At 40.2% G+C, this 12513-nt stretch overlaps 1 protein-coding gene across 4 annotated transcripts in view; it reads right to left on the minus strand.

Moving 5' to 3' along the window:
- Window positions 1-12513, minus strand: part of ADCY2 (adenylate cyclase 2) — a 361616-nt gene that overhangs the window by 69199 nt on the left and 279904 nt on the right. For all 4 annotated transcript variants that reach the window (XM_075921497.1, XM_014573081.3, XM_075921498.1 and 1 more), the window contains one exon: window positions 6174-6258. In XM_075921497.1, coding sequence (XP_075777612.1) covers window positions 6174-6258 — 85 coding nt within the window. The remainder of the gene's footprint in view (window positions 1-6173; window positions 6259-12513) is intronic.

Below are 12513 nucleotides of genomic sequence, written 5' to 3' on the forward strand. Positions count from 1 at the left end.
AGGAAACTATTAGCTATTTATTTCTGCACATTTTAAAATGAAATCAAGTGGAAATTTTAAGTTATATGAATATGAACACATGCGCGCGCACACAACCAGAAGGACAAATGCTGCCCTTAGCTGTGTGTATATGTCTCCTGTCGACGTAATGTGTGCAAGTTATCTGACAGCGGAATGTGGCCTTGAACATCTTTTTAAAATTGTACACTACCAGGTATACAATTATGGTGAACAATGCATAGCAATCATGCTGCGAATAGGAATGATTGCAATAATGCACAGCTATAATATAAGAACCTACTCTGCAGCTGCCAGTAGCTTACTGACAGCCAAGCCCACAAGCCCAAATAGAAATAATGCCCGTACAGCTTGCAGCTGCTCAGGTCTACAAGATATCTCACAGGTCACAAAGATACAATTCTGGATCTTCCTTCAGGGGAAACATTTTTATATGTCCCAGAAAATGTATGGAAAATATATTGTGAGCATTGAAAATAAATATCAGCTATTATTAAAGTGGTGTCATTTCTGGACACTGCCTATGCTCATTCAAACTTTTGGGGGCTACTCCTTCAAAAGAAAAGCCCCAGAAAAGCATGTTTGTATTCCCCCCTAAGATGGATGAACAAGCAAAGGCTCTAATGGATTAGGTCTGTCATTTGACTGGAATGAGTCAGGACCCTATTTAGAGTTTTCAGGAGTGAGCTGTCTCATTATGAACAGTGCTCCATCAACATACGTTTCTGTTCTGTCCCCAGTGCTGCAACCTGCCATGGTGCTCTGCTGGAGCAATCTATTTCTTATTTCTTTCTTTTTGCTTCATTATTCACCATTCACTAGCACATCTTGCAGCATCATATTTTACCTGATGTCAATTATAGACAGCCATCAAAATGATATTGTTTTAGGTTTGTGTGTAAGAGCTAAAGAGATAATTTGTACTAAAAAGTAAAAATACACTCAGTTGTAATCCAGTGGCTTTATCTAAAAATCTCAAAGAACTGTACAAATGTTGATTAAGGCTTGGACCATGAGTAGGAGGTGGCATTGTTATCTGTATTATACAGTGAAGCAAGCTGAGTCTCACAGAAATTGAGTTCCCCAAAGACTCATAGATTTTAAGGTCAGAAGGGACCATTATGATAATCTAGTCTTACCCCCTGCACAGTGCAGGCCACAGAATCCTAGAATAATCCTAGAATAATCCTCTCACTTATATCTCAGATATTGAAGCCTTCAAATACTTTGAAGACCCCAAGATGCAGAGAATCCTCCAGCTGTGATCTGTAACCCATGCTACAGAGGAAGGCGAAAAACCTCTAGGGCCTCTGCCAATCTACCCTGGACGAAAATTCCTTCCTGACCCCAAATACGGCGATCAGCTAAACCCTGAGCATGTGGGCAAGACTCACCAGCCAGACACCCAGAAAGTTCTCTATAGTAACTCCTATCATCCCTCCATTGACCTATTTACCACTGATAATGAATGGTCAATTAGTTACCAAGATCATGTTATCTCATCAAACCATCCCCTTCATAAACCCATCTAGTTTAATCTTGAAGCCAGATAGATCTTTTGCCTCTACTACTTCCCTTGGAAGGCCGTTCCAGAACCTCACTCCTCGTATGGTTAGAAACCTTCATCTAATCTCAAGTCTAAACTTCCTACTAGCCAGCACACTTCAATTCCATACTAGATTGCAGGGAAAAAATGCAGAGTCCTAGGGCTACATTAATGAAGGACTTTGGATACTGTACTGTATGGGGAGAGCAGTTGAGAAAGAGATTCTGGGATGCCAGCAAGGTGAGTGTGGAGCCCCCTAAGTAGCCAGGAGTGAAATGTAGAGATGGATGTGGCTTTATGGTCCAGAACTTCATAGATGTTTAGGCACCTAACTCCCACTGATCTGAGTCTTAGGCACCCCACTGATATGCTGGAAGGAGGCATCCAGCTCTTCTTGGAGTTCTCAGCTCTGTATACTCTCCTGGAATAAGGTACCTAAGCCACATTACCCATTTCTTGCAAAACATGAGAGAAAGAGAGACGGTGTGTATGTAGTTTGGGCACTCTCCTGGGATGCTGGAGAGTGAGCTCTGAGTCCCTGTTCCAATGAATATGAGGCAGATCAGATGAGGCAGGGATTAAAAAAAAAAAAAAAAAGATCTCCCACACTTTGGGTGAGCACACTAGCTATTGGTTATTCTGATGAACACTAGCCAGTCAGACCCATAATTCCTACCATTCTTGCCCCATACTGCCATTTGTGTTCAGGATAGTCTACATTGACCACATTGGTCCACACAGATGAGAAAGACAGGGAAACACATTGTTTGACCTAGTTACAAGCTAGGTCTCCTAGCAGCTTGCTAGCTAAAGGGTGGTCTCAGGTCTGGGCAGTCTTGTGCATTTCTACCTGTGGGGATTCAGGCACCTACAGAGGGAAGCAGCAACTAAGGCCTTGTCTACACTGAGAGACAAGGTTGAGTTTATTAAGGTTGATTTTCTGGCACCCTATTTTGTAAAGTTGAAGGTGCATGTCCCCACTATGTGCAACAGTTCGATGAGGTGCATCCCCAGTAGGGTGGCTACTGTGGACTTTGACAGCAAAGCACGGTGCACAGCTATCACACAGATCCTGCCCCCTCTTGCATTCTGGTTTACGCAACCAGTGCCCAATGGGACAAAACAGTGCTGCATGTGGTTCTGGGTACATGTCATCAGTGTCCTATAATGTACTCAGCTCCTCTCTCTCCCAACCTGAAAGCAAGAACAAACAATCTTTTTGCACCGTTTTTTCCAACAGACACCATAGCAGGCTAAGCATGGAACCCAGAATGGAACCTGTTTGGCAGCAAAGTACTATTGCAATCATACCAACCACTGTATACCTTTTGCTGCACTATGTCCAGAGCCTAATCAGGGCCTGTCAGAATGAGGAATAATCTGAGGAGGCCGTGAACATACTCTTCTATGAAGCACGCGATATGCAATTGGCATATTATGGTGGTGTTCCATCTTCTTGACACAGTGGAATGCCAGCTCTAGTGCCGTCAGACAAGCACCGATTGGTGGGTTCACATATTAATTCAGCTATAGGATAATCAGCAGTGGCTTCAAAACTTTTGCACGCATAAGGCCACTTGCCTGGAATTTTGCGAATTGCTTTCCCCTGCTTTACAGCACAGCAATAGCTAAATAAGACTCACATTGACAGCTGAGAAGTGCATGGCAATAGCCCTGTGGAATCTTGCAACACCAGACAGTTACCAGGCAGCTGGGAATCAATTTGGAGTGGGTAAATTTACAGTAGGGACTGTTGTTACCCGAGTAGCTGTGCAGTCCCCCAGGCCCAGCTCCTCTTTGCTATTGGGCTAGCACAGATCTGAACTAGAAAACATTTTAGGGATGATATGCTGAATGAGCAAATGCAATCCCCCTGCTTGGACAGAGCACGATTAAGTGAGTGGAGGAAAACACTGACACGGGAGATGCGAGTAAAGCATGAGGACAGGAAAGCATGCAGGGAACGCAAAGTGAAGACACAGGATAAAATCTTGACAGTCATGGCTGAGGTGATGATGCACATAGTGGCCTCATAGGACAGCCAGCTGCACAGGCACTTCCTCTGTTCCATGCAGACTCCACATTCCCTTCTTACCAAATTCCACAGCCTCCTCTCCCAGGGGCCCTAGAATGGGAGGAGGAAGGGGCCAAGTGAAGTCAAGTGCAGCCTCACTCTGAGCCCCCAGGGATATATCCCAGAACAAAAGGCTGTCCTCCTCACACTGATCGCTGCACAAGGGGAATGCCCTGAACCTTTTTCAATCCCTGCTTTCCTGTATTCCCTAAATAAAAATGCATGATTTCTCAACAATAGTCTCTTTATTGCTTGTGTTGATGAGGGGGATAGTTTACAATCAAGCACACTTAATGGAGATGTTTACAGGCAAGCACACTTAATGAAAGGGACACCTCATTAAGAGCAACATGTATGACTGTCATATCAGTATCTGACTATTCACAAGGCTCTCTTTCATATCCTCTCTGATTTTCAGTGCTCCTCAGTGTGCTCTTCTTATTGTCCTGGTGTATGGCTGCTCATAAATAGTGGTTAGGTGCTCTGCCTGGACTCTCCACCATGGCATAACGACCCCCTCTCCCCCCCCCGCTACATTCACAGATATTATGGAGCACACAGCAGGCACCACAACAATGGACCTTTTGCTGCTGTCTAATCTAGTCAATAAACTCTGAAATCTTCCCTTTAAAGTCTGTTATTTCAAAATAAGGGACTGGTTATTTCGAAATCTGTACTCCTGCTTTCCTTGGGGAAAAATGCTAATTTCAAAATAGTTATTTCAAATAGCGGTAATGTGGACGCTCCTGTACTGCTATTTCAAAATACCTATTCCCCAGAGTCATCTGAAGTAATCATTCCCCAGTGTTTCCTTGGGCTCTAAGTCGAGGTAGCATGTCCACAATAATAGAGTCTGTCTTGGACTAATTTTGAGGCTCCCTCATAGTGGGGACATGGTTGTTATTTTGGGAGGTATTATTTCCAAATTTCAAAATAATTTCCTAGTGTAGACATGCCCGGAGTGAGCAGAACATGCAGAGCACTAATACACTCCAACTGATGCAAGTGTACTAGGCAAGCAGGAAATAATTCTATTATTCATTTCAAAATAGAAGAAATCATTGGCAAACAAAGACTAGAGAATAAGTTTAAAGAATCAAAAGAGCTTAAATTTGATTTAATATGTCTGTGAGATGATACAGTCCGAATGGCAAAAACACATATTAAGTAATTAATGTTTTATTACACCATAATTATATAAATAATATCCAGTTAGATTTTTGTTAATATTAAGAGCCAAATTCAGCTTTAATTGACACCATTGTAAAGCTATAACTACTTCCTGGCTCTCAAAGGAGTTATTCTATCCCACTGTGACTGAAAAAATATTTTGCCCTAAAATAATAAATATTTGGTAAACTTTCTATTAGCATTTAATAAAATATATGACTAGCCTATTCAAATGCAAACAATTTAATATTTAAATGACCTTTTATGCAATTTACAGAGAAGAGTTATGCCAAAATCTTGCATTAAATATGTGAAATACTCAACAGATGTACTAATATGCAGACAGTAACATTAACAACCCATATGGCAACAGTATACTAATATAAAAATTCAGTCTATAATCTGTCGTCTCATAGTGTTTAAGCCATTACAGGCAGTCCCCAGGTTACATGGATCCGACTTACAACGGATCCCTACTTACAAACGGGGTGAGGCAACCCCGCACTAGCTGCTTCCCCCCAGCAGACCAGGGAGACGCGAAGCTAGTGCCCACCCCAGCAGACCAGGGAGACGCGGAGCGGCTTTTCTCAGCAGACACCTCAGCTTGAGAATAAAGGACTGAGGGAAGTGAAGTGTGGGAGAATAAAACTGAGCTCTGGAGAAATGTTTGGCTAGAGTTTCCCCTACAATATGTACCAATTCCGACTTACATACAAATTCAACTTAAGAACAAACCTACAGTCCCTATCTTGTACGTAACCCGGGGACTGCCTGTATAAATATTAAGTATGTTATTAAATATAGATTACGCAGCTGTTTACTATTTAAAAAAATATAACATTCCATTGGAACATGATAATATTTACCAAGTAATCATAAAAAACTAAAACTTCCAGCCCATATCAGTGCAAAATCAAAAACAAAAAAACTACCCCCCCAAAAAAAACTGTCATCAGTATGATACTTTCTGTTTTTCAGATCATTCAAAAAACAGAGAGTAAGTTAATCTAGGGGAATAAAGGCAAGTCTACACTATGCGGAGGATCAATGCTGCTGTGGTTAATCTTCCAGTGATCTATTTACTGGGTTTAGTGAAAACTTGCTAAATTAAACTAAATTAAACTAGCTAGAGTTGCGTGTCTTAAGTAGACCTTCCACTTTAGTGTAGACCAGGCCTCAGAGACCAGCACCTCTAAACCTTACTCAGGGAAAAATCCCACTGAGACCTATAGGAGGAACAGGTTTTTACTAAACTGGCATTTTTCAAAGGTCACTGGATTTGGAAAAGACAGGAGGTGCCGTGATCTGGCTTCTTATATATAAGAAATTATACACACCACTGAGTTATATTTTCTGATTACCTACCAAAAGCTGTCCAGCAAAACAGATAAAAAGAATGAAGGAAAGGAAGAGAAATGCCACCCCAAAGGAAATTCCAAGGACAGATGTTCTATAAGACAATAAGAAAAAAATGTATTAGAAATTATGCAAGTAATATACACATGTCTTCAGAGCAGTCTTTCTTTTTTCACAATGTCAGTAAAGACAATTAAAAATAATATCCCAGGCACTAATCTTGCCTAAAATACAATTTTTAAACATCAATGACCAAGGGAAACAAAACCAATCTTTTACCAGAAGGCTAATAAGCATTACCTCTAAGTAAAGGTCTACTTTTTTTTTTAACAAATTTCAATTGTCTAAATCCAGCCATATCAGCAAGATTGCTTTGTTGTTGTTTTTTGTTTGTTTGTTTGTTTTAAACAATCAGCACATTTTGAATATATGGTAGATATGGTCCTGCCCCACCAGCATTCTCTTCCTTCTCAACAAAGGTTGAACCGTCTTCTGCCCATGTTTTCCAAAAAATGATACGTCAGGAAGAGTCCAGACTTGGAAAATTTCTGCCCATTAATAACTTCAGAAAGTTATGAATGGATAATCGTGACTCCAGCAGAGCCCAGAGCTGGAGCGCGGAGCAGTGGAGCTGCAGGTTTTTGCTCGGAGATGGAGCGGAGCCAGAGCACAGAAAATCTTGACTGCTCCACTGCTCTTTTTTTTTTTTTTCCATTTTCAGTCCAAAATGAACGATATTTTAACAAGAAAGTCCTAAATGTGCCAAAAAGTTTCAGATTTTATAACAATTGAAATTAACATCTACTTTACCACTTTAAGTAATATGTCACAGTTATTCTCACTTCGGCTGAAATCAAGATTTAATGTACAGATACAAAATTACCAAGTTTTTTGGAGATATGTTTTATTAAAGAATCAGATAATTATCAGACATCCGGCTACACTGCAGACTGCTCCCACCCTTGTGCCAAGGTTAGGCGAGTATGTACTCATGTAGATTAGTTACATAGTTAGATTAGTATGTGTTTATTTTGAACCTTGTAACGTGTAGCCTCATTACTTCCCAACAATTAATGTTGTAGAACAGCGATAGCACGTACTAACGCTATGGCACATACTAAATTTCATTCAGGCTGCCTGTAAAATTGCTTTGAGCATGCCAACAACTCAAGCTAGTGTAGAGCGACTGTTTTCAGCTTTAAAGTTAATTTTAAATGATCTGCGGCAGGCTATGAAAGACAACTTGATTGCTGCAATAATTTTTTACAGATTGAATTATGAATGATTCTAGTTTATAGCATTGTTGATGACATTTAAATTGTTTTAAAACTCTGAATAAAAGTAATGTTTTTTCAAAATTACAGTATGCACTTTTTTATTTAGTTAAAAATTAATTTGAGTCAGAGCACGGAGCGGAGTTGGAGCGGAGCTAGAGTGGAGCAATGCAAAAATTTGATGTCGTGGGCAGTTGGGGTTCTCCAGCCCTCAGCTCTATGCTGGCGTGGGTGGCTAAAGTTCCCTGAGGCATAAGGGAGCAGTCGACAAAGGCATTCCCTGTCGACCGATTCATGTTTTGACTGCCGCGCTGTGCCGACGATCAGCTGAGCCGGCACAACGCAGTGGCCACTTTTATTTTAATGAAGTGGGGGATATTTAAATCCCTGCTTCATTGACTATGTCAGGTAGTCTAATTTACATGCCTCTGGCGGCAGAGGCATGTAGTCTAGACATACCCTGGGAGTCAGAAAAACTGCTTTGACTAGTTTTCACTTTTACTTGCCGACAGCACTTTTGTCGCCAAACCTTTCCAGTATAGACATATTCTGATGTGACTGCTAAGACTTGGATAATGAGGAAAGATTTGATGGAGAAGGTAGGGGCCTTATAGACCAGGTTTTGGAGGGTATTCCATACATATAGGCAATGTGGAAGAAGGCACGAGGAACTGACTATAGGCAGAATAGAAATGCATTGCTGGCACAGTTGTGAATGGTCTTGAGGATCATGACAAGAAGCTTGTACTGCATGGGAGAGACAGTGAGGAATATGAAAAATAGGGTGATGTGGTCTAAATAACTATCAGAAAAGAATCTTAGCATCTATATTTTGTATGTGTTGAAGGGAAGCTATGTCAGAAGGCAAGGAGGTTTCAGCAATCATTTGACAGATAATAAGAGCAAGTATGAGAATACTGATTGTCTGGACCTATTAAATGCCCTTTTTTCCAGAAGTTCCATCCCAAAATGTTATAATTATTTACCTCATTGAGCTCCTGAATTGGCCAAGACTGTATGATACAGCCTGTGGAGGGATTGTTTCTGAAGTATGATTAAAAGATTTAGGAACTCCCTGGTTTTCACAATACCTTTAAGTATGAGAAATTGATGATCCTCAGCATCTACATTATTGGCCACCTTCACTTACTCTTACGACTACATCAGGATAGCTATATTTTGATCAATCTTTTGTGAGATTGTTTCAAATTGAAAACATATTAGTATTATATACAACTAATGCTACCAACAGCTGCCATGACAGTAATAAGTTTTATTGAAAATACTGATGCACTATAAAGAGTGACACATTAAAAGATAGGGTGGGACTGATTTTCCTTGTTCCCCACTCATATTGCTATAACACAATATTATGTGCATTACTGGCAATATCTTTAACATTTCAGTATATGCTCTGATAATTCATGCATCTGTTTCTTCTTGGCAGGGAACTAATTTTCATGTTCATAATTATTTGACTGCAAATTTTATTTTTTTGCCTAAAAGCAGTAAAGAAATATTTTTTAAAAGATGGTGGTTATAACAAGACAACACAAAATTTAACTTAGTTTTTGTAATTTAACAGTAGCTACATCCGTGGGGAGTTGGCTGATGCATTTGCTGAACCTTCCACAGATTCAATCAGTGCAAATACTCTAGTAGTACAATTGCTTCATTGTTGAGAAGAATCTATTGACTATTAAAACTAATTTTCAGTCCTTTACCAGGTGCTGCAGAAAACAGCTCATAATGATGCAGCTTTTCCCTCTTCTGTTCTATTCTATTTTGCAACCTTGCTCTCATACAAACCTTGCTGCTTTTGTTCCTTGTGAAATTCAGCCTTGATCAACTGGACACTGTTCATCCCCCCCAGAACAACTTCCTGAAAAAGTCTCATGTAGGGACCTTCATGCATCTCCATGAATGCGTGATATAAGACATAATGATGCCATTGTTGACCACAGATACCTGTCAGAACAAAGCCCTGAAAGAGACCTCAGATAAAACCAAGGATAAATCCAGTACAGGCACGACTGCAAATCCCTTTACTTGTATTGACGAGCAGTCACCCATGAGACCAGTCCCATTGAGTTTGACGGGCTACATCTGTGAGTAGCTTGTCACTAATATGAGCTCAAAATTTAGCATTCTGTATTTCAAAAACCAATAGTACTAACTTAAAGTCAATAAACGACATATAGAGGGCAGGATAAAGAACTTTAGCCAATCACTTTCCTGAAATATAAAGTGTTATAATAATCTTCTAAATATCACTTAAATGGTGATTCTTATTCACACTATATTGCTCCAGTTTTATATTATCACAGGTGTTGTTACTGTACAAAAATCCAAAGAGTTGTTGCAGCAAAACAGTAATAATATAACACTAAAGAGGACCCCATTATGGATCCAGTTCTAGGTTCAATTATCTCTCCATGTTCACTCAGATCATTTCCTTGATTTTTTTAAAGCTTTTACTCTGCTGTTATGTGTGTCTTCGCTCAACCAACATCACTCAGAAAGCATGAGAGTCCATTAGTATACAGTCACATGCAGAAAAGGTTCTAATCTTCCATTATATCCTTTTAATCAGGCAGTGCTGAAAACAGCTCATAATCATGAATGACTTTTTTCCTCTGTTATATTTTGCCAGATTATTCTGTCAAAACTACCAAGTATTGTTGCTCTCCTTCAAGAAATTTAACTATGTTGGCCTAGGCATACGGTTGTAATACCATCTCAACATACATATATAGATATTTGGGGGAAGGGTTGCAATATTTTATGGAGTCATCTGTGTGAAGGTTCAGAATTGGACAGAAGCCAGGCTTTGGTTTAAAGAAAAGATGCAACTACACGATCAATATTAAACAGAACAATGATCAAACTCTCTAGCCTGGATCCACAAAGTGACTTAGGTACCTCATGCCCAATCTGAGGTGCTTAAGTCCCATTTTTAGGCAGCACTATGATTCTCAATAGTCCTGGCTGGCTGCCACCTAATTCCATAAGTGCCCTAGGTCCCCTAGGCAGCTCCACTCCTAATTCTGAGTATCTGATTCTTGCACCACTCTGGACACTGTCCCCTAAGCCCTAAAAAGATCCATGATACAAGAAAAAGTAAGTATCAGAGGGGTAGCTATGTATCTGCAAAAGCGATGAGGAGTCCTGTGGCACCTTATAGACTAACAGATTTATTGTAGCATAAGCTTTCATGGACAAAGACCCACTTCATCAGATGCAACTTTCAGAGAAGATAGTGCTCCTCCACTGAACTTGGGTGCAGGGTCCTATACAGTAGGCATGCTCAGAGGCCACCAAACTCCACATAAAATAGCTGGAGTAGAAGAGTGTGTGGAACACCACACTCAAAATCTTGTGGTTAGCATACTCACTTGAGGATGCTCAAAACCCCAGGTTCAACTCCTTACCTTGCCTGATCAAAAGGGATTTAAACAGGAATTTGTCACCTCTGGTAAGTGTTCTAGCTGCTAAGCTACAAAGTGATTTCAACTCTTTCTCTGAACCATTTACAATTTAATTGTTCAATTATTTAATTAAACAGAAAGAACTTCAATAGGATAGACTGAGGGATCTTTAGATCAGAATATCACGTAACCCAGTAGATTATCTTAAAAAACAACAAATGGTCTGGTAGCACTTGATAGACTAACAAAACATGTAGATGGTGGTATGAGCTTTTGTGGGCACAACCCACTTCTTCAGATGACTCCGCTCATGATACCATCTACATGTCTTGTTAGTCTATCAAGTGCTACCAGACCATTTGTTGTTTTTTAAGTTTATCCTGTACAGACTAACTCGGCTACCCCCTGAAGCCAGTGGATTATGACACTTCCCTGAAAGATGACCAATCCTTGTTCATCAGATGAAAGGAAAACTGAAATTGGGGAACCCTAAGCAAAATATCATCCGATAATCAACTAGTCCCTCGACTAGTCACTCCCCCCGCCCCATGCTGCCTCTATCAGAGGCAGCAAGGGGGGGAGCAGGGGCCAGTGCTGGGGAGAAAGGGGTAGAAGGGACCAGGTGTAAGCTCTTAATACATTTAAAAGGAAGAGGTGCAGTGGGGTTAGCTCTCCACTAGTCAATGGAGATTCCATCAACTAGTCAATTAGTTGATTAAACTAAATTTAACATTGTTACTAACCATTAGGCTAAAGGTTATCTTCTGCTGCCTCTTCCCCATCAGAGAGGTTCTGCATGTAGTTAAGTGACCTCTTAGCACATATATCCAATGGGGCCTGGCATGCAAGTTAGGAAGAAGAGCATTTATTCCCTTCAGCTCATGGATTGCGGGCAGAGAAAGGTGCCTTCCCCCTTCCCAGATGTTGGTATTGAATGCTATGAGGGGAATGGGTCTTCAGACATATTCCTCTTGTCAACATCTCTCATTGGTTATCTTCGGCAGCTCCTTTCCTAGTGTGCTGGCTTTTGTGGTCCAGATTTTAGGGTGCCTGTCTCTCTGTCTCTCCCCATGCATTGTACAGAGACCATTGATACCAAACTCTGGCTTTGCAGATCACAATGTTGTTCCTGTGATTGTTTTAGATGCTTAAAAGTTAAAAGCTGCAACGCTCACTGTCACAAGCAATTCCTTTGTGGATCTGGGTTCCAGATCATATGAAACTTTTACAAGTTTTGAAAAGCACTAAGAACGGGAGTAATGCAAAAGGATCTATAATATTGCAAACATGTTGAGGAAACAAAATGAAATTCATCATGGAAAAATGAAACCTTAAAATGTCAACATCTGGACAAATATAATCCGAAATAAATGGAAGGCTAACTGTGTACTATGATTTACTAAGATTATAATTTGGTAATTCTACCAAAAAAGGTGCAAATTTGAAGTATCTTTGTAAGAACTCACATGAGAAGAATCAGAAAGTAGTATTTATTCCCTATACAGCTCCATTGTCACCACATCTGGAAAATTTCATTCAGATCTTGGCATTTCATTGGAGATTGACAAATTGGAGTGAGTCCAAAGATGTACAAAATGGTGATGGGGTAAAAGGATTTCATTATAAGGAAAGATTTAAAAAGCTAAA

Source organism: Pelodiscus sinensis, chromosome 2 (genome assembly GCF_049634645.1).
Source record: "Pelodiscus sinensis isolate JC-2024 chromosome 2, ASM4963464v1, whole genome shotgun sequence".
In the NCBI taxonomy this organism is placed as follows: Eukaryota; Metazoa; Chordata; order Testudines; family Trionychidae; genus Pelodiscus; species Pelodiscus sinensis.